Below are 26768 nucleotides of genomic sequence, written 5' to 3'. Positions count from 1 at the left end.
GTGTGTGTGTGTGTGGGTGTGCGGTTAAAACCCTCGTCAGTCGCGAACTGCGGGCCATTTGCCAGCTCATTTCACGAAGAGTGTAGGGTAGGGTTTCTTCCTAATGCCACTTCATTAGCTGGCAAAGTCGCAGCAAATGTTAAGCCCAGAGAAACCCAACCCCGTACGGGCAAAACCAAAGCCAACAGCCAAACTCAGACTCAGATCCAATCCCTATTCCAACCACACAGGATGGACCGACCGACCGACAGACCCAACGACCTACCATTCGAGGCTCACTGAACATATGGCAAGGCAGGTCTCTCCCTTTCAGTTTGTTGCATTTTGTGGGGCAACCAGTTTTGCCAGTTGCACAATTTTACGAGGCCCTTAGCAAAATGCCTGTCGGTTGTCGTTTTTGGTTGTTGTTTGTTGGTTACTGTTGCTGTTGTCGGTGTCTTTTGTCGCCGCCATTTTGGCCATTTTGAGCAGGCCAGGCAGGTGTCAAGCAGCCTTATTGTCCTTTCACTGCTTGCTTGCTAAGGTGCCTGTGTGTCCGTGTGTGTGTGTGTGTGTGTGTATATTGGTAGGTGTGCCAAACCACCAGAGACGTTTTTATGGAGTTCCTTTTGCGTGTGTATCCATCCAACTGTCTATATTTGTATCTCTCTGTCTCTTCCTCTCTCTCTCTCTCTCTCTTTTTCGTATGTGTGTGTTTTGCGGTCATAAAACGTGAGAAATTCTATGCCAGGCCAACGAATTATGAGCAAATTTCGGTTTATGACCACTAAACCAGGCTCAGTGCGCCCTTTGTGGACTTCCATCCAAAAAAAGGGGGGAAATTACATACACACCCACACAGACACACCTTCATCATCTTATACTCTTACACTTACTTCTCCTTCATCACCTGAGAGCAATTTGTTAATGTGTTAACGAGATAAGCAAAAAGATAAACTATTGCCTGGGACAGACTTTAATCGATATTGCTTAAATTTATTTTCCAAAAAGAATTGGACACACATACAAACACACACCTAAGAATTTCCTGACATTTCAATAATTCTCTCAACTCAGATATTACCTTTGAGATTCTTGAATAATAATTTATAATGTAATCAGGTTAACAACTTGGTAAAACAGGAATAAAATATTTTAGGAGAGAGTATCTGATACGAAAGTTAAGATGTTCGAGTTTGCCAATTTGAGGATTTACCTAATTTGCTTGACTACTTTGAAATTCCAGCTTATTTTTTTCTGCCGTAAAGACAAGCGAAAAAAGGTACAAAATTATAGAAAAAATTTGTATTTTGACTGAATTCATCCAAGTTTTATAGCTTTCACATCAGGGAAAGGGCCACTTGGAGCATCAAAAGTCAATCTTAGGCTAACGCTCTTCATGTTAAGAAGATTCTTTTGCGACTTTGACTCACCTGAAATCCATCGTAGGTCCAACTGCCAAACTTCATTACACAGGTTTGTTCATCGAACGGAAAGTATTCAACATCAATCTCACAGGAGCTTTTATAAATGGCAGGCGGTCGCCATTCCACGCGTCCCGTATAGTTCAGCGTGGCCTTGGTGGCTAGTGTTACCTCAAAATTGCCATCGGCGCTGGAAATAACGACAAAAAGAAATATTTGTATTTGTATATAATAAAGGGTAATAATTGATAGATTGGATGACTTGTTTGCTCACTTATTGTAGAGGACAATATCTGGCCGCCAGATGTGATCGGAGGGTACATGCAACATTTCAACTCCGCCATATTCCTTCGGTTCCCATTTGAGTTTATAATCATACCAAGATTGCTCCACCCACAGATTGGTGGTCATTATTTGATTCTTTAGATTGACATCAATCAATTGCGATAGCTTCAATTTGATGCGCACCGTGAGAGCATCGGTGACATTAACCACAGGCCGGACCAATTTGTTGTAATTGCTCAACAGATCGTCGTAGAGTCGCTTGGCATCCGGATTCGCTGTGCTGCCTGAAAATAAAAATAATTTATAAACCATTAGAAAGAGAGACAGAAAGAGAGAGGAAGAGATAGAGAGAGAGAGAGAGGGAGACACAGTTCATGTACTTAGAGATAAAAGAACATGTAATCAAGTTAAGTTTTAAATATTTTTCCATCATTTTGCCATCATTTTTGTTCGCAATTTGAACCCATTAAGGATTATCCTTGACTTGATTGTGAAACTAAGGGTAACTTGAATTGATTAAGTCAAATGCCACCCACACACTATACAGGTGTCCACCACGTCGTCTGTGGTGTAAATGTGCGAAAATTGCAGGTGCCTCTTAATGATGCAGGAAATGAGTTAATGCGCCGTCAATGGCAGCGACAGCCAGCAGGACAAAAGGGGCAGACCCGACCAGATCTAATGGAGAAGGAGGTTGCCGGTTGCCAATTGCCGGACAGCGACTGAGCTCAGTCAAGCGTTGTAAAGCATGAGCCAGGGCCAGAGTACCTGGTGGCTATTGTTGTTGCAGAGGGGTGGTTCTCCCCTATGGCCAACATTCTCACTCTGTTTTCTCTGGCACCTTGTCGGTGTCGTTTTACTTCCTTCTGGTCGCTCGCTCCCTTTTCATTGCCTGACATGCAAAAAGTGAATGAAGGATGCTAAAAAGATGGTGTAGGGGAAGAGAAGGAGCTCAAGCTGTAACTTGTAACTTGATTGGGATTCTCGCCTGGGGTTTCCAGCTGTAAAATGTCGCCAATGTCATTATGCGAAGCTTGCGCTAATCAGCTTATCATTATAACATGGAACCAAATCATTGAGAATAGGTTCATGGAGAACCAGATGGTGGATGGAGAGCAATAAAAATGCTTGTAGCTAAAGTCTAAGCGCATTAAAATAGTTACCCAGCCACCAGGCAACTGACCAGCTAGCCATTTCTCATGCATTGCCAAAACGTTGGTGGTGGCATCATCCATCCGGGTCACAGACAATAATACAACAAATAATGGCAGACGAGAATAAATCAATTAAAAGATTTCACTTCGTTCTCCCCTTTGCCTGTCCCTCTCTCCCTCTCTCTCTTTTTTCTATCCAATACATGTTTTGTTCCCTTTTTCTGTTCCTTTCTTTATTTTTGGTTTTTGGCAACCACAGCGAAAGTGAAAGCCAAAAGCTAATTAGCAGTGAGACCCATTCGACAGTCAGATTAGGCACAAAAATCGAAAGAAAGAAGAACGGAGAGCACCAGCTGAGAAGAGACGACCCGGGTCAAGCATATTGTGTATGTCTGTGTATGTATGTTCGTATGTATGTATGTATGTGTTATCAGCGTATATCATTAATTTAATGTCCTGCACATTAATTGCCATTTGCCCTAACGGCCATTGGACAGAACAAGAGAGACGACAGACAGAAGAATGGATTTCGGCTTGTAGATAAGTCCCAATGGCCATAATGCGAAATTTCTATCATCCATTGTAATGTTCCATAAGCAGATTGCGCATAATGAGAGTATGAAACAAAAAATAAAACCAAAAAAAAGGGCAAAAAAAGCATTGTAAGAGAACAGAACTCTTAAATCTCTCTCACATAGCATTAACCAACTAATTGGAATCTCTAGAATCATTTAATGAATGCAACAGACGGGTAATACTTTGAGAATTCTCCCAGCATACAAGCCAAATGTGTTGAAATTATTTATAATAGTCCTGATTGAAATAATAATTCAGTATATTATCTAGAAAAATATTGTCAGCTGATTAAAGCTATGCATAATTGAGATTATTAACTTAAGTTCTGTTTTATGATGGCCTCTAAAAACTTTTCTATTAAATCGAAAATTCCATTCCTTTTCATCTGATGTTGACATTCAATCAACAAAAAACTTTTCAAAATTCTAAGCAACACTTTTCAATAGCTTTTTAAAGTTGTCGTTAGTTAAATCTTCCTTATTTTCGTTAAGATCCCAGTAAATCGTTACGATTAGTTGGATGGCGACTAATTGACTCTTGACAGGAGAAGAGAAATGGATGAAATATGGGTAAGAAATTATATTATAAATGCTTAATACTTTTTATACCCTTGCAAAAAGGGTATATTAATTTTGGTCAGAAGTGTGCAACGCATAGAACGAAGCATCTCCGACCATACAAAGTATATATATTCTTGATCAGCACGACGAGACGAGTTCAAATAGCCATGTCCGTCCGTCCGTCCGTCCGTCCGTCCGTCCGTCCGTCCGTCCGTCCGTCCGTCTGGATCAACGCAAACTCCTCCTAGACCGTAAGAGCTACAGAGCTGAAATTTTGCACCTAGGCTTGTATATACTGCAGGCGTTGTATATCTCGGATTCAGCCGGATCGGACTACTATATCATATAGCTCCCATACAAACCCCAAAGTCACGAACAGTGACTTTTCTCAATAACTTCGTGATTTTCTATGTTATTATCGTGAAACTTAATATTAGAGAGTTTATTACGCTTATAAACGACTGTGCCAAATTTGATCAAGATCGGATGACTATATCATATAGCTCCCATAGGAACGATCGGTCGAAAACAGTGACTTTTGTAAATAACTTCGTTACTTTTACCGCGATTGCTTTCAAATTAAACATTTGTTAGTTTAGTATATCTGTTAATGACTGTGCCAAATTTGATCAAGATCGGGTGACTATATCATATAGCTCCCATAGGAACGATCGGGCGAAAACAGTGACTTTTGTAAATAACTTCGTTACTTTTACCGCGATTGCTTTCAAATTAAACATTTGTTAGTTTAGTTAATCTGTTAATGACTGTGTCAAATTTGATAAAGATCGGGTGACTATATCATATAGCTCCCATAGGAACGATCGGTGGAAAACAGTGACTTTTGTAAATAACTTCGTTACTTTTACCGCGATTGCTTTCAAATTAAACATTTGTTAGTTTAGTATATCTGTTAATGACTGTGTCGAATTTGATAAAGATCGGGTGACTATATCATATAGCTCCCATAGGAACGATCGGTGGAAAACAGTGACTTTGGTCAATATCTTCGTTATTTCCTATGATTGTAGGCCATTCTTTCGCAAACATAAGCCCTTTTAGATAAAACGTTCTTCCACATTGATGGCTAATAGGTAAGGATAGAGTTACCAAAAAAGTTGCAAGGGTATACAAACTTTGACGCGGTCAAAGTTAGCCCCGGCCCTCTGGTTTCAATTAGGTAAGAACAATCAGCATAATCTAACAATAAGTTTATTGATAAAATCCCATTAGGAGAAAGCCACTGCACATTTTAAATCAAATCGTGGGCGTTTGAACGATATATGAATGTACATATATATATGTATCTATTTTGTGGGTGAAAAATCATTATCGTTTCAACAGTCAAAGTGCAAAAGCAAGGATAATGAATTATAGCTTCCGGTTACTTTAGCATTAGCATAGAAATTTGATTTAGGTTTTGGGTATCGTTTTTGTTTTGCTATTTGTGTGCTACACTTTGCCATTTATTCATCATCAGTCATGTTGTCTGAGTGTGTGTGCATGAGTGTGTTTGAGTATGTGTTAATTAAAAGCAATGCAACTACCGAGGCCAACGCGACGTATACGCAATGTATATTAATTATAGTTGTTGCCGTTGCAACAGAAAAACATAATCAGAGCTGCAACTAGGAGTTAAATTACCCAACTTGGTCACACACACACAAGAGACAGAATTAGAGATAGAATGAGAGAGAAATAGAAAGGTGGAGTAAGGGTTAAATGGAAAGAAAGACCTAGGACAGAAAATGGGAAACAGGACGACGCAACAGCAAATAATTATTTAAGAGCCAACCTGAAACTCGGACATTTCACGCATACAAGGAAATTGCATTTTGGCTTTTGGAAACACTATGCCCCACAGCACCCCGCTGCTTCCATACTTTCCCTGTGGAACCGGTGTGCGTATAGAATTGCGAAATGCTTAATTAGAAGTTGGCAACAGTGGACATCCGTTTGCACCACATGGACGCCACACCCGCTTTCCACCCGCTCCCCTACCATCTGACAGCTCACCAAATGAGGTTATATGCAGTCAAATGGAAATTTAATTGCTCTGCCATTTTTGGGCTTTGGCTTTATCAATTAGCCCCCATAGTCTCCCAAAAGGGCAGCAAACCGAAAAGAAACCAACATAGAGCCAACAAAATAAACAAACAGAGCCAGAGAGGATAAAACTTTGCGTATGTCTAAGCATAAAATGACAAACATAAATGTAATAAATAAAATTACTACATTACATTTACAACACGCAAAGCAATCATAAAAATGTGCTTTTTGGTTACCTCTTAATGTGATTGTCAGGCCACCAGCATCCACCACACATGTGAGTCAGTTGAAAGGCAGTCGATTAACACCAACACACACTAACACACATATACCGATTCATACACACACACACACACAGTTAAGGCTTTATAAAGCATATGCCTCATATGCCCTCCAGTTAGAGGTAAGGCGACAAAAGCGCTCGCCGCAAAGGTCCGTTTAACTTAACGTTTCCCACGCGAGCAACAATCCACACACACACACACACACTCGTATACATACATACACCCTCTCTTACCAACACACACGCTATGTAACACAGTGGCCTATAAAAGTCGTCGCACACCTTGCCATATGAATGAGCAAACGAGAACGGAACAAAGTGTATGACAGGCGGAGTGGATGAGGTGCCACAATTTGATGGCTGCGGGGTTATTATGGGGGACAAGGCCATGTGTTGTTGTTGCGTTAAAGTTGCTTCCATCCGGCCTTGAGGCTCGTTTAAGATGTTAAACAAAACCACATACATTCTCACACTTGCACACACACCCACACACAAAAGTCAATGTCTGAACCGCCTCAAAAGACAAATGTAGGAAGAAAATTTCTTTCTTTTTTTTTTTCTTTTTTGCCTTCAAGTACAGAGAAGCAAATGGCTTTTCCACTTGTTTCCTTCCTTCTTCTGTTACTTCCTTTTCCAACTTTCCGTCGCTAACTGTCCACATGGTATATAATTCGATTTCATTAGTAAGTGTTATCTTATATTATATATAATATTTACTGGCCAAGAACTTTCTTTTTATTAGCTTTTTTCTATGTTACACAAGAAAGGCAGAAAGGGAGAAACTGTAAGCCAAAAGAGAGAAAGAGAGTGAGAAAGATAGGAAAAGAGCAAGTTTCACATTCCACTTTTACAATTATTAAATTCCCCCAAAGTACTAAGTCTTCCTTTAAAATATTTTCTTTCTTTTTTTTTTTTTTTGCCTTGTTATTACAAGTTTTAATGCAATAACTAAACTACTAGGTTAGTGAACAGTGAATAGAATTTTCCTTGTCATGGCGAGTTATTTGATGTCATTTCTAAACTATTGTATACGTTCGTCTTAAGTAAGTCTTATAAGTATGGTTCAAACCATAATAAAAGCCTTAAGTCTTGAAGTTCCAGGATTGTTTATAGACAACCAGAAACATAATCATAAGACCCATTTAAAACCCTGTGAATCTCTGCAATAACTTCAGAATAATGATTTCTTTTTTGTATACCAAATTATAAAAATGGGTGGAATATATTGCTTTCTGATTGCCTCAGCTTGGTCTTCAATCGTACATATAGTTAATTTAAATTTTGCCCAAAAATTTCAATTCGACTTGCCAAGAAGAAATGTTGACTCTCTTTGCACATTTCGCTAGAAGTTTTTGCTTGGTCTTGGCGGGTGTTTACTCAATTGCAAGGCGAATGCAATTTTTGTGTAAACAACGCCATAAATTCCAAAGAACTGAACAACAAAACGCTTGGCAAGGCCAAAAAAAAAATAGTACACAAGAAAAGAGTATAGAGCAGTTTCAAAGAGGCGGCTGAAGAGAAAAGGGAGTAGCAAGAAGGTATGATGAAGGTAGCCAAATGGGGATGAATTGTAAAAAGTACATATACATAAGTATCATTATGGAAAATCTTACATTTTACACATTTTCTTCTTGTTTTTTTGTTTAATGTGATAGAGCCTGAAATTTACACGCAATTATTGTGAATGATAAACTGGGTAAAGTGAAAACAAGAACAGAACAACAACAAGCCAGAAAAGAGAGCAATCCAATTGCAGTTGCTGTTGCCGCTGCAGTATTGCAGTAGAGAGCTCAGCCAACTGAGCGTATGAATAATATAAAGCAAAGCAACAATGCGAATGGCCAATGTGGGAATTTCGAATGTGGGTGACAATCTGGCCGCGTTCTTTTCACTCTTTTCCACGTTGTTTGGTGCTTGCCAAGTGCAAAGGTCCTTCGCACGTGCAACAAAAAATCTACACACACACACACACACACAAAGTAAGAGGCACGGCCGCAAGGTGCACAATTTGGGGTACTGGAAACACACACTCGCCACAATTCCCTTTCGTATTACCAGCTCCCCTCCCTACATTCCAAGCCCGCACCTCTCTCAACGGAACGAAGTGCGCCAACAAAACGCCAACGGCGGTCCCTAAAAGTGGGTGAAAAGGAGGCGGTAAAAAAAATATGAATAATTCTTTGCGTTGCTTTCTGGGTTGGCAAACTGACCTGAAGAGTACCATGCCCCATGATCCCCAACCACCACACACCATCCAGCACCCGCCGCACGTTCCACATTGCTAGCCACCACAAAAATGCGTGCAAAAAGGGAAAGGCAAACACAAAAACGAAAAGAAAAGTAAAATAATAAATAAAAGTATAAGGAAAGGAAGGAAAATGGAGGGAAAACAAAACCAGTCAAAATACAGACCCAGCCCCATCCGAATTCACATTTCCGGCTCATTGGGTGAGATGAGGTTTTGTCCAACTTGGTTTTTCATGGCTACGTGTACGTTTTTCCAAATGAATCACAAGAAATTGAAACTGTCGCGACGCCAACAATAACTAAACTATGAAATGACCCAAATATACATACATACATACATACACTTTGATTCGCACTCATTTAAATACATGGAATTTTGATTTCCACTTTCATTATCAATGTCTTCAGTTAGGAAATCCTTTAAGAACAAAACAAATTCTGCACAGTCAAAAAGACTTATTTAGATTCACTCAAGAACAAATAATATATTCTTTATCCAAAAATTCAAAACTTTGATTGCATTTCATAGTCAACTGCTTTTTATCCACTATCGACTGTTTTTAAAATGCTCTACTCAATTTTTCAAATAATTTATCTAGGAACTTTGCTTTGCTTTACACTGGAGGTCAATCGTTTCGTCAGCCTTTTAGATAAGAAACATTAAATAAAAGGAAAACAAATCGCTTATTTTCGCTCTTTTTTTATAGTGAGTTTACGCTCAACCTTTTTTGAATGTTGTTCCTAAAAACTGGAACGGGTTTCTCTATCGAGTTTCCTGACTTTAGGTTCGGAGGTTCACTCGATGTCTGTTTCCAAATATTGAAATTAATTTCTTACTCGTAATTATACAATTATAATACTTGGATTTTCTTGTCTTTTTTGATACATACTTTGATACCTCAACTTGTGCTGTCTGTCTTTGATTTACTGATTATTGAATTCATATAAAATTCAATTTGTCAATGAAATTCCGTCTAACATGCTAAATATTAGTTCCAAAATATGTTTGTTTTGTGCTACATAACAGTAAATACATTCGTTTATGCACATATGTCAATATTTTTTGTTTTGTTTTTGCATTGAAATGACTGAAACTTGAATCCAATCATTTACGTACTGACATGGCTCTACCTCTATTTGTACCCTTTAGCAGAAATCTCCTACCATACCAACACATTTAACTCCTCCCATCCTTTCCCTGTTGTTCTCCCATTATATATGTGTGTGTGCGTATGTGTGTGTGTGTGTGTCTGTCAAGCGTAAATGCTGCGTTCGTAGCTTAAATGGCAATATTTTGCCAAGTGTCAGGCCCTGCCCATCAACTATAGTATCTCGAACATTTTTTCGTCTCCCGTCTCCTGGCCTCCACATTTCGGGTATGGTTTTGTAGGTGTTTGCCAGCTGATGAATTGAGCGTAGAGCACGTGCATGATCCCCATCATCATTTTTTATGGGCCATGCGTCAAAAACAAGAGCAGGCTGCTCTTATTGCTGTTGGTCTGGTGTTGCTGTGTGTGAGGTAGTTGCTCTTACTCAGTGGCAGCCAATGTGTCGAAATGTTGGTCGACTGCTTTCAAATCGAAATGCTGGCATAACAATTTTTGTTTTTTCTTGGATTTTTTTTTATATATATATATATATATTTTGCACAAATGACAGTTGAATGTTAGCGAAAGAGAAAGCATTGTTTGTCGGGGATTTCGCTTAATGTGCGCGCCACAAAATATTTTAAGGGTTGGGGATGCGAGAACTTCAAAACGGAAGTACGAAATGTCGGAAACACGCACACCCCGAATAACATGATGAGCAAGATGTAGAAGAAACAGAAGCAGAAGCAAAAGTAAAAGATGAAGATGATGAGAAACAGGAACTCGCTGGCTCTGACATAGTTAACGCATTTCTAACGAGCCAACCAAAAAGTGCCATATTGAACTTGGTATTTTTGCCTACATGCTCATACCAGTACGCCCACAACCGAAACTCACGCCCATTTCTGTGCCATGAAACACTTTTAGCATTTTGTGCCATAATCCCTCCCCCCACCCCGCCACACTCAATACACCCACCCGCCCACCTACCCACTCACTCTCCTCCCTTGGACTTGTCGCATAGCCATCGCTTAGCTGGCAGCCATTTTTATGAATGGCATAAAGGAAGCCAGCCAAAAGCTGATTACTTTAGCTGCATGGCAGCTATTTTTTTCTACTTCTTCTTCTTCATTTTGTATAGCGGAAAGATGGTGAAAGGCGGCTGGGAGTTGCTAAGGGAGGTGGGTAAAGACAGAGAGATATCTGAACATTTGAGAAATAACCCTGCCATGGTATCCCATGTCAACTAAAATGAACTTTAAAATCCTTAACCTAAATGCAAAGATTGAAAAAAATATTTATAGAGAAAAAAGCAAAACAATACAGTAAATTCACTGCTACCACTCATAATTCACAACTGGTTTAGGCCAGAAAGCAATAAAGCTGAAAAGTAAGTGGAATTAATCAATTTTAAGAAATTAAGAACAATTAAAAGCCTACAGTTTCTATATATTTTGATGTTCGATTGCACAATACACATAAAAGTAAATGATATAGTTATCAATTAAAAGTTGTTGTTCATAAAATTATCCCCAAGGAGGTGTTTAAAGTGTTTCCGAAGGGTTATTGTTTCAATCAGTTATAGTTTGCCAAGTCTTTTGACTTTAAATGAAATTGAATACAAATGAATGTGTTTTCTATATTTTGTCAACATGGCTCAAATATTCCAGGCATAAAGCATAGTTTGAATTTTATAACGAAATTGATATTATTGTTATGGTGAGCGATCATTGTAAAGCTAAAATATAAATATATACATGTGTGTGTGTGTGTGTGTGTGTGTGGGGGAATGACAGCGTAATCAAGTTCCGTGCTTTGACAAGATAAAGCGCACACAAACACACACATACACATGTGTAGACACATAGTAGCGGAAACGGAAGTGCAGCCATTGACAGCGGAGCAAAGAGCTGCCAATGCCAATGCCATCGATGCTCATGTTGATGACGACATTTGCCATCTATCGCGATTCGAGGAACTGGTGTGAGTGTACATATATATATGTGTGGGAGTCTGTTTTTTTATATTCATTTTATTTCCAACCATTATTTCATTTACTTCATATATTTATATATTTAGCTATTGGCGGTGTGGCTCAAGCAAGCTACTGCGGGACTACCGCGAGGTATTGCTTCGCAGCGGCCGGCTTAAACTAAACCCTTTAAACTAAACCTCCCTTCTCAGCCTCTCTAGTCGCCGTTGTTCGACCATGACGGCTGCCGCAAACTCGCACACTGCCTCCCATGCGCGATCGTTTTCTAACATCAGAGGCACCAGGTTCTCAATTGTGATGCGCGTGCCGATTCTGGACTCCAACTCGAGTCTCCGTGCTTCATATCGAGGGCAGTGAAATACTATGTGCCTTGCGTCCTCGACGATGCCGGCTCCGCACCACGTGCATTCGTCGGATGCCTCGTGCCCGAAACGCTTTAGATAAGCTCTGAAGCAGCCATGGCCGCTCAGAATTTGCGTCAGGTAAAACGTAACTTGCCCGTGACTTCTGCCTATCCACTGTTGTAGGTCTGGGATAAGGCAGTAAGTCCAACGGCCCTTCGCAGATTCCGTCCATCGTTGCTGCCATAGAGCCACATGTTCGCCTCGTATTTCTTGCCGTAAACTGGCTAAGGGCGATCGCTCAACCACCGGTTGTGTGGAGTGTAGCGCTCTGTACATCGCGTCTGCTTCGTGCACTAGATCGCTGACTGGAGACAGACCAGCGATGACATGCGCAGCATCGTCTGAGATTGTGCGGAACGCACTGCAAATCCTCATTGCGCAGAGTCTAAAGACCGAATCCAGCCCTCGCCTGTAGCTTTTCACCTGTAGCGCACTGGCCCAAACAGGGGCAGCGTACAGGGAAATGGATTTTGTAACGCTAGTTAACAACAGCCTTCTCTCTTGTTTGGGTCCTCTTGTATTAAGCAATATCCTTGAAAGCGCGCGTGCAGAGCTCAGTGCCTTCTGGCACGTATATTCCAAGTGCTCACGGAAGCAGAGACGTGTATCCAGCATTACACCTAGGTATTTGATGGCCCTCTTAGATGTGATGATTTTGCCACCAACTTCTATAGAGGCGGTCTCGACTTTCTTCCTGCTGCTAATTAAAACGGCTTCAGTCTTGTGGGCTGCCAATTCAAGTCCTGCAACAGACAGCCACCGGCCAATAGTTGCAATGGCGTTGTTGCATTTTTGTTCCGCTACTGCAAGCTCCTTTTCTGTTACCACCACCGCGATATCATCAGCAAAGCCGACTATGCGTGTGCCCGGATCAAAATTTAGTCTGAGGACTCCGTCGTACATGGAATTCCACAGAAGAGGTCCCAGGACTGAACCCTGTGGTACTCCAGCAGAGATACTATATTCCTCCGAGCCGTCCACTGTCGAATATCGGAGGAGCCTATTTGTGAAGTAGCTGTCCACTATATGCAGCAGATTACCCTGAACGCCGAAAGAAGCCAGACTGCCCATTATACGACTCCATTCAGCCGAGTTAAATGCGTTTCTGATGTCGAGCGTCACCACCATACAGTATTGTTTGGTACCCCCTTTCCATCTGTTACCAGATATGGCGTCTCTGGCTGTGTCCACAACTGTGCTTATCGCGTCTATCGTCGATCTTGCCTTTCTAAATCCGTATTGGTTAGGAGAAAGTCCACCTCCTTGCTCAATAGCCTCCTTTTTTTTGGCTCTCCACTTCAAGTTGGCTGACTCCCTGCTGTGGCGGAGACCGCTGCAGCATAGGTCGTCGCCCGAACGCCGATTCGTACTCAGCTTCCAGTATGCCTTGGTCTACGTACGCAAGTCCCCCGGTGGCCAAGAATTTCCTCCTGACGACGGCTGGGAGATATACCGCCCCGACTCGGTGGCCTAAATCCAAGCTAGTATAAAACTAAAAGCGTTGACCAGTAGACCAAGGTTACTTCGGCCGAAGTGGGACCAGAAAAAAAAGTGGGACCAAAAAAAAGAAGAAGGAAACAAATATAGGTGTAACACCGGATTTGAACCTATACCTCTACCGATCCTTTAAGCTTGGCCTCTTGCCGCTCCGCCAGAGGCGAATTTTCGCCGGCTTGGCACAGACTGTATGCAATGCAGAGAATTTGGTACAGGCTCAATTTAAATTTAAATTTATATCAATTTATTTAATTAAAAATAAAAATAAAAAGAATATATATGTTTAGGTTTATTGAGCCAACGGGGGGATTTTAGCCGATTCCTTCGCCGGGATTTGAACCAGGGAATTCGGCTTAAGCAACTGGTGCGCTACCCCCGGCGCCACGGGGTGCTGGAACCAGATGGCGGCTAGAACTTTGTTTGCAGGTGCCCTTACAGTTTCCGCGTTATGGTGCACAAGGGGGAATATTACGCTGGAGAAAAGCTCGGCTTACCTCTCGGCTGGTAGGGATCTAGGCTACAAGTTAACAGTTTAAGGGCAGCTGTTAACATGCGGGGCCCTATGTTGTTTGGGTGGTCCGGCAGGTCTGCTAATCAGCTGATGGAGGAATGTGGAGAGATGCTAACAAGAGTAGCTACGTTCACCTCACCCTCACAGATGCAGGAGGTAAGAGGCAACCCCGCTACGCCCGAATTGGTCACCAAACCACTGGTACTCCAAAAAACCAAAAGCACAACTAGCACCTTGCTGGGACACAATTGCTATATCACTATCACTTTCAAACAGGGAAAATACAGGAGACTCTCTCGTCGCAGATTTGGGATCTAGTTAAGTCCTCTTAACTACGATTTTTTTTTTTTAATTACGGAGCTATAACAAAACGCGACCGCACTGGAGAATTTCTATGTGTGGGAGTCTGTGTGTGTGTGTGTGTGTGTGTGTGTGTGTGTGTGTGTGTGTGTGACGTGTATATGTGAGCTGCTGCTGCTGCCATAAATCTAATATCGTTTAATGTTGGATGTAAAAAAAAAAAAAAAAATAAAAGAGGAAACCATCCAATCTCCCCTCCAAAACATGTCAACGTGAATAGAAAGAGAGAGGCTCACCAAAAGAAACAGAGAGAGAGAAAGAGAGAGAGAGAAAGAGAGAGAGAGCGAGAGTAAAAGAGAGAAGGGGCCAACGTAGGTTGAGGGCCATGGGTTGCCGAGGGTGCCAAGGGCTCCGCTCGATTGGCAATAAATTGAAATACGCGACCATAAAATCACTTAATTGCGAATTCGTGTCTCTGTCTCTGCTGGCGCTGTTGCTGCCAATTCACATGGGCTATCAGCCCCCGCCCCGCACATGGCCAACACTTTTGAAAAGTGGAAAAGGAAGGCAAGAGGAAGAACTTGTCGTATGTCAGGATGTAATTGCATTGGCACTGCTGCACGCATCGTCTGTCAGTCAACGCTGGCTTCCTTGCAGGATTCATTCATTTATGGTAGCGAATCGCATTCTCTCATCTCATCGTCATTCTCTTCTCTTCACTTCTCTATGCTCCTCTGGCATATCTGCTCTTCGTCCTTTTGCTTTTTGCCTTGTTAGTTGATGATTATGGCAAATTGATTTGTTTGCCGCGCACTTTGTGGCTTTTAAATGCTACCACACACACGCACACACTCACGCGCGGAAAACCGCCGGAAGACAAATGAGCAATTGACAGCGGCATTAAAAGGAGCTGGGTCAGGGGGGCAGGGAGAAAGCAGTTTATGTGGTTAAGACTGCGATTGCTGGCTGTCAATGTCAGGTAAAAGGTAAGCTACAAAATGCCAAGTTATCGACACTTTCGATTGAGAACGCTTTCACATCAAACACAAAATACGTGAAACAAGAAAAAAGAAACCTGTCATTCCATTTAAGTGGGCTACTAATGACCCACCAACAAATTTAGCTGTCTCAAATGTGTTGAAACCTTAAACTAAAATAAATGGTATTTATCCACGCCAGACACTGAAGACTCTAGATAGACAATTACAAATAATTGAAAACTTAAATTGTACATTTCAGAGAGACATACATGAAATAATCGACTTTACACTCAAAAAATACTTCAAATTTTGCACTTCTGTCGATAAAATCAGCATCTTTCGTTTCTTACTTAAATATCTATTGATTTTTGTTAGTCTTAAACAAATTCAGTTAAAGTAATTTTGAAAAATAAGTTAAACACGCAAATATTACTTGAAAATATGATGAATAATGTTTTTCTTTTCACCAAGCTTCCCTCTCTCTTATTCTCTCTCAGTTTGTCGCCCTCTCTTTCTCTGTCTCTTTATGTTGACATTGGGTAAATATAAATAACTAGATAAAAATAAACTCAAGTTGAAAGCCGTAAAATGCAATACATCACAAATCCGGAGCTCTCAAGTGCATCAGTTGGCAACAAATTCCATTGCCACCCTCTCGCTGGGTTTTCACCGCAAAAGACGGGTTTAGAGTTAGCGCTTTGATAAACAAATACAAATGGTAATAGAACCGGATGAGGTTAAGGCTGAGGAGATCGAGGAGGTTACCCTCTGGGTTACCTGAACCGCATTTAAGCGTCTTGAGCACAAAAATGCAGTTTGTATGTAAAATGAGTTGCAGCATATCAGGCGTAAAGTATCTGTGAGTATCTACAAATGTATCCGTTCCCGCACCCACTACCTCTTCACCAAACGCAACACCACGCAATGTGGTGGGACAAATGTAACTGTCACTTTATGTGCAGCCAGTCATGTGTAGAGCTGTAGTAGTATTTCTGCCATCTGTATCTATACATCCATCTGTAAATGTATCTGTAACTGTATAGTCATGAGATGCAAATTGTATTTGCTACTCTACCCCTGGACGCACACACAAACAAACACACACTCGTACTCGTAATATTCCTGTATCGACTTACATATACACACACGCATCTGTAAGACGTTTTTATTGCGTTATTCATATTTCACATGCCTGCAAATCCTCTGTCCCCCACTCACACTGTTCAGTCTCACTCTTTCCCCCTTTTGGTTTTTTTTTAACGCTTTGTCCTCGTACTATTCGTGCTGCTGGTATATATATGGTTATTCTGCGTGCTATTTGGCCATATCAGACCAAAATTGTTCTATGTAATTGTTTTGACAATGTAAATTTATGTAACAGCAGCAGATTTGTTACGATTTCCCCCATGGCATAAACGGAAAATATCACATGATTGTGAATATTTTATGTGATTTTATGCCATTCGCATCCCATTCTCCTTAGCAAAGAAGTTAGTTGATCAGTTTCAAGTTACCGAAACCGAAAATCGAATTGAGTAACCAGTTAAATTACGCTTTTAAGATTCATTACTATGAAAGCGAATGATCAAAATGAGATTCATATTTTTTCTTACGTCACTCACTAAAGACGCCAGGTAAACCACTTAAGGAGCAAAGTTTTCTTTCACTGACCGACACGAAAAGGCTTCAATAAGTAAGCAAGGTTCTTAGTGAGCAGCATCTTATCCCAACGCCTCCACCTACAATTCACTGACAGCACGATAGACAGTAGGACCAACACCAACACCATCAAAATAGACACGGACACGGACATGAATACGGCTATGGGCTACAAATACGGACACCTTGATGTGGCGTGTGGTATACCGGCTCGAGCCATTGGGCCGGCTACTAGCTGGTCCTGGGCAACTACATTGGTTGAGGCAGAGAGTATCATGCTTATGAGGTTCATGAAATGCTCTTTGAATATGCATGAGGCCCTAAGGAGCGTTGAGTGCTGCAAGCCAACAGCACGGAGCAGTCAGCAGTCAGTATGCTGTTCCTACTTTTGGTATGTGTGTTGGTATTTTGGTTGGGTTTGGGTTGCTTGCTTGGTAGCCTAGCTAAGCCTTGCGGTGATTTTGCCCTGAGCCCATAAAAACGGGCAACACTTTTTGCACTTTCTGCCCTTCTTGCCACCACACACAAAATGAGTTGAAATTAAATTAAATTATAGAAGTTGGGAAGGCAAATTATAGGTGAATATTTTGCTGGCAACTACTCTTATTTATATACATATAGAATCCTTCTACAGATAGACAGAGAAGTAGTGGGCTAGTGTAGGTGGCTGCTCTGTCCAGAGTATTCACTTTAGCAAAAAGTTTCCCAGAGAAGCGGCAAAACGATGAATGAAAGTTAGAAAGGAAAGAAAGGAAGGAGGGTTAACTTCAGGAATGTGAACTAAAATCTCAAGTTATGGCTGAGATATGTTGCCAAAAAGTTATGGGTTAAAGTTTAATACTACATCTTACAGATGATAATGAATATGACGAAAATTGATGGGTATGGGCCATGCGGGCGCAATTCCAAAATGGACATAGGCGAAGGTAATAAAATCACACACACCCTCACCAAATGTTAGCCTCTGTATGTGTGTGTGTGTGTGTGTGAGTGTCGTTCCTACATTTCACTTTATTTTGGGGGCAGAGCTTAGCAAATGCAACGTAAATAAATAAGAAAACAAATAAAAGGAGAGAAAAACTCGACTTGAAGATAAATGCAATTTTCAGCTGAGGCAAGAATCAACGAAAAAAAGGGAAAAATAAAGCTGAAATGGCAGCAGCTCGTTTTGTCATTTCCGTTGAAGTCACTTCTGCTGCATCCTTTTTTTCTTTTTTTTTTATATTATACAATTTTTTTTTGGCTGCCGTTTGCTTTTCCTTTGCGGTTTGTCATGCTTTCCCACTTTATTACGGCGCTTTTTGTTCCCCCTCAAGCTTGGTCTCATTTGGCTGAAAATAGAAACAGCGACAACAACTTCATTTATCAAAACACATTTGACCCGCCCAAAAGACAGAGTCCAAGAGAACCAACTAACCCAATTTTCTGGTCACACAGAAACTTCCATGCAAGAGTAGGTAAGTATAATAACATCGCTGCAAAGTAAGTAAGTAAGTACTTACTAGTCAAGAGTGCTTTTATAATTTCAGTTGGCGCAGAGTCAAATGGCGACTCCTTTTGCCAACAGATAAAACTGGTTTTTATATATAATTACAGTTAGTTTCAGAATATTTGCGATTCAATTGACAGATATTAGTGGCAATTGTAAGGGTAACCAGAATGCAGTGCTCGAAATTGCTTTGTATTATTTCATTCGCTGATATATTTTGGAATTTTCGCAAAATAAATTGAAGGTTATTGTTTCCATTTCCATTCAATCAAACAAAACAAAATCACATGCCCATTTCCCAATCATTCAGCATCAATCAAAAGCCTTTTATTCCATTGCTATATATATAAGTGTGTGTGTGTGTGAATCACAAATTTCTCTTCAATGCATTTTCATTTGTGTGTAATTACATTTGGCGCATTTTCAAACAACAATTAGCGAGGCGATGGCAAACGATGCGACTCGTTTACAAAATCGAAAATGAAACTTTCATCAAAAACACAACAACAAAAAAAATATATGTATACGGGAGATAACTAGATGGTTAGAGTGAGACGGAAACAACAAGAAAAGGGTGTGTAATGATAAGAGATAGAGAGAGAGAGAAGGGGCCACATCAACATCATCAATCATGCATTTGAAAAGTTTATTAAAACCCCCACGCACTTGCCCACGCACACACACACACACATAGTCACAAGGGTAAGAGGCAAGGGCGCAAGGGCAAGTGTACTTAAGAGCTGAAAAAGTTTTCAATGACTTTTTGCACAAGGTCCATCACGCGGTCCACAATCGTTACCCCTTCGTATCTTCCCTTTTGATGGTGGCACAGCAAAATGTGAAATTTATTCTTAATCGCAAGAAGAGCTAGATAGTTATGAGGCAAGCTAGTGAGTAAGACTAACAGAATTAGCGCTTACTAAGAAATGTTTCCTACTTGTCAAGTACGAAAAACATTTCAAAAATTGTTTCAAATATATCACACAAATTGTTCTCTACAGCGATATGATTTGTATGTGTGTGTACACGTACTATACGACACAAATACATATAAATAATACACACTTTCCAACCATTATTATACACTTGCGGGAAGCGAATAATAAATAGTTTCACTTAGTATACAGTGACAAAAAACAAGTCCAGAGAAATTCTAAAGATTTATCGTGGAAACTGTGAGCAGCTTTCAATAGTCGACTAACGTCAACAAATGGTGACAATCGATGGAGCTTCTTTCTATTGTTGTTGTTCAAACATTGAATGGCCAATTGTTCATAATGTCTGAACATTGCAATTGCTTATGTCATGAAGAATACTCATGAATACTTTAACAGATCAAAGATCTTAACACACATTAAGCTAGCCATGGAAGATTGTCATTGTCTAAGTTATTTAGCCATACCTTGTTGACTGATAGGAAACGCCAAATATTGTTTTTTACTTTAATTTCAATCTTCTTTACCTTGTAATAAAATGCGAGCCTTTTTATTGTAGACAACTCTACTTATCTAACTTTACTTTATAAAAATTTGCAAAATTTCTTATTGTCAAACTTTAATATCGTTTATTGCAATTAAATTTCAAAAATAGGTCTACACTTTTTGGCTTTCTTTGTTCGGTTTTCTTTTTATTATTTAGCTTTTTTGTTGGCAAATTTTACTTTCGCCTGATTTACAACACACAAAGATGGGGGTTGTCTGCAATAATTTTCCTTGCACTTTCATTCGACCAACTGTACCCTCTCTCCCCCTCCACCCATTTCTCATCACCCCTCTAATGGGTGTGTGTGTGTGTGTGGATGTGCGAGTATGTTCATCAATTTTCAATAACAATGGCAGCCAGAGGAAACGCACAGAGCCCAAGCTGCAACTACTCTACTATTTTATCTCTCTCTCTCTCTCTTTCTCTCTCTCACTCTTTGGACAATGGATGCACGTGGGGAATTTACGATGCAAAATCTGGAAAAATAAAAAGCATCGAATAAAATAAAATAAAACGAGAAAGGGAATGGATGGCAGAGTGAGAAGCGGGGGGAAAAGCGAATTCGCTTAAAGCAATTTCAATAAATTGCACTGGCTATACAGGAACAGTGCAGTTTACAGCTTACAGAGTGTATGGAATTTAGTTTATCTGTTTCGATTAAAAACTAATTGCATGGATTCAAGGACACACGAGAATCAAATCAAATGAAGTGAGATCAAGTTCTTTAGGCACATTCGTAGCGTCGTGTGGCCATGTGTTGAATACAGCCATAAGAAATAAAGTTATGGATATTTGAGTTAGTCGAGAGGCTTTCGTGGCTTGGTGGTTCGATTGTAGCCCATTGTGCATGATTTGGTGGCATTTGCCAGCCAGTGAGCCATCCCACATGCTGAAAATTTCATGTATCTGTCTTTATCCCAATGGTTTATTTGTATCTGCGTCCCCTTCACTATCTCCTTGCCTATCATTTGTGCTCTCTGTCTCTTCTCTTGTGTGTTAAGTTGCGCGTAGACGACATTGCCATGGTGCGGTCATGAATCATGCCAAAAAATTGCAGCCACCCGACGACGGTGGATGGCGACCCAAATTCTGTTGCTTGCTCTACTTGAGGCGACATCGACGAGAACGAAGGACGAAGGACATCCATGGCCATGGAGACAACAGCAACAGCAACAGCAACGGCAACGGCAACGACAACGACTGCAGTGAATTTGTCGCACTGACTGTGGATAAAAGTGGGTGTAGGGAGGAAGGCAAAGGGCAGAGTGGGTGGCATGGTGGCAAGACGACAGGGAATGCTGCCACGGACACGCCCCGTTTTTGAGCAAGTGGCGTCGTCATCGTTGTCGTAGCACTTCACTTTTTCTATATTAGTGCCACGTAAGTGCAGCCGCAGGGGCGTGGCAATTGCATTAGAGGACCAGGACCAGGAGAGGAGCCCAGCATAGACTGGATAGATAGACAGCCGTGAAGGAAGTGGCTAGAGAGGGCCCAGCACATTAGTATCACAGTAGATAAAGCAGTTAAGAGTGAAAAATTGCAAAGCAGCAAAACAGAATTTCTTATATAAGCTAATGCTGATAATGTATATACTCTAACCACTATTCTCTTTATGTCGGCAAAGATGTCAAAATCAACATAAAATCAACTGGTTAAAACTTAAACAAAGTCTGTCTTTGTAATTTCCATTGTATATTCTGAAACTTATTGCATTTGATTTTAAAATTTAAATAAATATTAGCAAGATTATATACAAACATTCTAGTCAAAGAGCAGTGTAAAAGTTGACTTTTGGGATAAGTAATTCTATCGTCGGCCAGAACATTTTCGATTCTTTACCTGATGCTAAATGTTAATGGAATGTCGTCAATCAATTTACAAGTTAATTCATATCATTTGCTTAGATCCAAGGGTGTGATAGTATTAACGATCGACAATGTCTTTTAGATATTTATAAACTTTCCAGAAATAAAAAGGATATTACTTTTTAATAATTTCGTCAAGTTAAAAAATCTTTCAAACGATTTTAATATAGTAAATTGCTAAACAGATCTACATACATACATACATATGTAGGCATGGTTTGAGCCACATAAAGAATTGATGGATTTTGACTTTATTTTTGAAGAAATTTGTTTATCATTATTCTTAAAAGTAGTTCATTTATATAGTTTTCCCAATGGTTACAATCGTAGAAAATGACAAATTTTGCAGTCATCTATCAACTGAATGAAAAATATTTGAGATACTAAAATTTCTTGTTCGTTTTTGAGACAAACTTGTTGAGGGGTAAGTTTTCAGAGCCAGGAGGGGGGAATAGAGTAGGTGGGTGAAGAAGTGGCAAAGTGCTCACTTGGTCAGGGTTATGGGTGTTAGTGTATGTTTATGCCACTCTTTGTGTGTGTGTGTGTGTGTGTGTGTGTGTGTGTGGCTCGTTTAATGGCCACAAAGCGGAAACTGGAGCGTGGCAGTTGCTGCTGCTGCTTGCTGCATTAGCAGCCATTTGAGGCAGACCTATTGATGCAAGTGCATGTATGTGTCTTTCTCTCTCTTACTCTGTTTGTGTGTGTGTGTGTGTGTGAGTATAGCGTGCTTTACGGCCATTTATATTTATGTTTGGCTCTCTCTTTCTCATTCCGTTCGACCAAAAAATGATGACATGAAAAATTGTGTTGCCTCGTCTTTTGGGCGCTCGGGATTTTTGGCGAATTTCTGATTCCCTTTCGAACCTTAAGGCCGTTGCATAGCACTGCTTGCTGCCTGTTTCATGTAAAGACCAATATAAACCGAAAAAAAAAAAAAACACCGAACCAACAAGAAACAACGAAAGGAAAAGAAAAGAATTTATGGGTTTTTAAATCGAAAGAAACTCGATGCTTGTTTAAGTGGGAAAACGTCCAAAGAAAAGCGAACCAAAGGAAAAGCGAACGAGGCGCAGACACATTTTACGATTCAAGATTTATGTTTACTTTTGAATAAATCTATATGTAAGAAGGTCTGTTTATGTGTCTGTATGTATGGGTTTTGTATGTTCATCTCCTTTATTTTTTTTCTTTTCGTTTCTTTTTTTTGTTTACTCATGTACGAGTATTATGTCTTTTGTAGTTGCTGTTGCTGTTTATATATGCCGGGGAAATGGCCTCTAATTGCAGGCGAAGCAGGAAAAGCTTCAGCGCATTGAACGAATACCCCAAATATCAATTCGAGAACACGCACCCAAATGTCTGTGTGAGTGTGTGTGTGTGTGTCAGCATAATATGTATCTTTGTGTACAGATGTCGCATTTTGGTATCTTTTGCCATGTGGGCGTGGCTGCCTTGTGCTAGTTTTGCAGTAGCCTTTATTTTCATTTTTAGGTTGCCGTTTTTTTTTTTTTTTTTTTGGGCGCCATTAAAAGTGAAACCGAATCGAAGCAAAGACCAAGTGGACAATTCTTCTTAAGCTCTCTTTCTGTATGTGTGTGTGTGTGACATCTGTTACAAATCTACACTTTCAGACAGAATGTCTAGTAAACATTAAAACCAACATAAAAGAAGCAAAAGAAACGGAACAAATACCCTGTAGAATGACTGCTTAATGTAAGCGTAAACGGTCAGCCAATGCAAATTGTAAATAATCTAAAGTATAGACATACCAAAGAGCAAACAAACTTACAAGTAACTTGAGTAAAGCCAAAATACCAGCAAAATACAGTTTATTTCTGTCGTAAATTTAAAAATATATTTTTGTTGCTGATGTTAGACAAAATGTCAGTTGAATCATTAATAGTTTAAAACTGTTTTCAGAGCAACAAACTGAACAAAATTGATTGAGCAAAAGCACAAGCTTTAGCCAATTTTGTTTATTGTTTCTTTCAATTCTTCGCACGAATAATATGTACATATATGTGTCATCCACTTGGACCACCCACAATGCCATTGCTAGTGTCTCCGCCACATCTCCACCTCTAACAGACTCCAAGCACTCGTGGGTTTCAATGGATATGATGGAGGACGTTAGCCAAACACAGAAACAGGAACGGTCCAAGACGATAAAACTAGCAAAAGCCAGTCAAATGGCATATTGCTTCATCATTAAATTCGTCATTAGGCTCATTGACTTTTTCCATATTAATAGTTTTACATCCCTACTCAGAATTCCTAAAATAAAATACGTATGACAAATCCAATTTTCGTTACTCTCTAAACATTATTTCTTCAATTTTCAAACTTCTTGATGTACTTGAACCCATTACCTGAGTAAATTAGCCCAAACTCAGCATTAGGTCTATTCAAGTTGATAATAAATTTCAAAAACTCTGTAAAATTTTGTGTAGTGGCAATATGTCTCACTAAGGGCCAATAAGTCCTATCAGGAGTTATTTATTCCAAGTCGATTTTAAAGTTTTTAAGCAACTTATTAACTTATTTTAATTATCTTTTTTTTTTTTTGGTGTCACCATTCTAAAGATGTACAAATTACTACTCTTAAGGAATAAAATCTTGTGGTTTGAAAAAAAGACTATCTGGAACTAATTTGTATTTGAAATGAAACTTTAGAAATTATAGATTTAATTTTCCATTTTGATTTCAATTAAATTTGTAGCAAAGCAAAATTAAAAGCTGCACTTACTTTTGTTTGCTTAAATCTCCTATCTTAGGAATCCAAGGAACTCAGCAAAAACGAAAATTAAATAAAAATTTAGAAAAGAATACACATTTTGGTTTAATCCAAAAAAAAAAGAGAATTAAACATGTTTGAAATTGAGGGTGACGCCATTTTGGAGTCAGTTAACCTTCCCTGTCCATACCTGGCTACGCCCTTAAGCATAGATCCAATGTAGATATGGGTAATGAACGCTTATATTTTACTTTGTCAGAGACAATTCGCTCCTGGTATTAGCAACAAGAGATAGAGAGAGCGATGAGAATGGTTTAAGTGTTGAGTGGATGTCATCGGGCGAATGTCATGCGATTGCTTTTGTTGTGTTTTGTTCTGTTGCGTTGCGTTGCGTCTCGTGTGTGTGTGTGTGCTTGTGTGGGTTGGGGTCTGGGCTTTGTTTGAATGCCACTCGATAGATACTCTTCTTTGGACTAGGGGCCAGTGGGTCGAGGCTAGAGGCTAATAAATATATAAGCATGAGATACCACTTACTTGATATAAATGAAAGCACAAGAATCATATCTATGGTCACTTGAAACCACTTCATCTCATTTCCCTCTGCACGCTTTTGTTGTTGTTTTGTTTGTTGGCCGAGAGGTGGTTGTGGTGGTGGTTGCTGTTGTTGTTGTTGTTGGTGATGATATTGCTGCTGGCGGTGGTGGTGCTGCTGATGCTTCTTCCGGTAGTGCTACTGCTGATCGTGATGGTATGTGCGTGTGTGTTTGTGTCTGTGTGTGTGTGTGTGCGTGTGCGTGTGCAGGAAAAGCAGGACTGCGGCTGAGGTGACTTTTATGATGGTGGCGGAGGGGCAGGGCTTAAGTTACGTTAGTTGATTCGACTTTAATGGGCGCAAGCGCAGCAGTTAATAAATAATTTCGTTTCCTTTTTTCTTTGTTTTTCTTGTTGTTGTTGTTATTATTATTGGAGTTGCTGTAGTTGTTGTTATTGTTGTGCGTTATATGCATCTCTCTTTGTTGTTGTCCTGGATTTGGCAGCATTTATTTACATAATTATTAGAAATACTTGTTTTTTTGTCGGTTGTCTAACATCCACATCTACTTGTTAGTTTCTCTTGCACTTTCTTCTTTTGCTCTTGTTTCCTGTCTAGTTATATATATATATATATATTATCTATATCTATATATATATATATATATATATATATATACTACAAGTGTATCTATAACATTTTAAAGTTATGTATCATTGTTATGTATATCGTTACAAGATATATATATTTGTATTAACTGTAAATATATATATATATATATATATGTATGTGTGTGTATATATATTTGTTTCTTGGCAGTTTTCGATTAAAATTCTTTAAATGTTTTAATATTTTGTGGCCTCTGTTGCTGCTGTCGCTGCTCCGGAAACCGCTTTTGCGTATCCTGGTACATTCTTTCTTTTATTTTTTAATTCCCAATTCTGACCGTTGTCTTCGTTGTTCGCCTTTCCTGTTTGTTGTGCCCCCTCCTCCGCTTAGGTCCTTTGTTCGCTCCGTCTACAAAATAGGCCCAGTCGAAAGCTGCAATCATGAAATGAAAGTGAAACATTTAATTAGTTGCTCAAAACAAAAGAAAAAAATCTTCAAATGTCCTCCCGCTTCTACATCTATCTCATTTATCCCATTTCTTATCCAGCACAAACACACACACACACGCACACGTACACAGACAACAAAAACAAGGGAATGGCAAAGTTGGTTGGTGTTTTTGTTTTTTCTTTTTTACTTATACTTCTTGTTGTTTATGCAAATTCATTTTAATTATAAAAAATTTTTCATTTTGACCCCAAATTGAATTTGCACAAGAAATAAAATAATAATCATAATAAAACAAAACATTTTGTGAATTTTAATTGCTTATTTCATCATAATTCATTTACTTTGGCCTTTGAGATTTGCCCAGGAACCCCAGGATCGAATAAGGTGCTCAAAGTTTTTTGCCAGCCTTTGTTCTCTTCTTTGGCCCTGTTAATTTAATTAATAACTTGGCCAAAACAAAAAGACTTCACTCAAACGAATATTGTATGGCAAGGCAATGGAATATTTTTTGGCTTTACATCACAACCAAACCAAAACTTTTACTTTGCAAAGTAATTTTCAGCTTAATTTTGGACTTGGTCCTTAATTTCATTATCAAACTGCATTTTTCTTTTTAAT

General features: G+C 39.6%; 1 protein-coding gene across 5 annotated transcripts in view; it reads right to left on the bottom strand.

Annotated features, from left to right (window-relative positions):
• Positions 1–26768, bottom strand: part of nAChRalpha3 (nicotinic Acetylcholine Receptor alpha3) — a 91905-nt gene that overhangs the window by 25977 nt on the left and 39160 nt on the right. For 2 of the 5 annotated variants that reach the window (XM_068285320.1, XM_068285319.1), the window contains exons 3-6: positions 26038–26132; positions 25094–25705; positions 1678–1972; positions 1413–1593 (exon numbers count right to left, since the gene is read on the bottom strand). In XM_068285320.1, coding sequence (XP_068141421.1) covers positions 1413–1593; positions 1678–1972; positions 25094–25148 — 531 coding nt within the window. In that variant the 5' untranslated portion in view covers positions 25149–25705; positions 26038–26132. Of the gene's footprint in view, positions 1–1412; positions 1594–1677; positions 1973–14033; positions 14371–25093; positions 25706–26037; positions 26133–26768 lie in introns of those variants that run through there. The other 3 variants (XM_068285318.1, XM_068285322.1, XM_068285321.1) reach the window with 2 other exon arrangements.

Source organism: Drosophila tropicalis, unplaced genomic scaffold (assembly GCF_018151085.1).
Source record: "Drosophila tropicalis isolate 14030-0801.00 unplaced genomic scaffold, ASM1815108v1 contig_4, whole genome shotgun sequence".
NCBI lineage: Eukaryota > Metazoa > Arthropoda > Insecta > Diptera > Drosophilidae > Drosophila > Drosophila tropicalis.
Note: the sequence above shows the minus strand (reverse complement) of the source record. Positions and strands in the feature narration are given on the sequence as shown.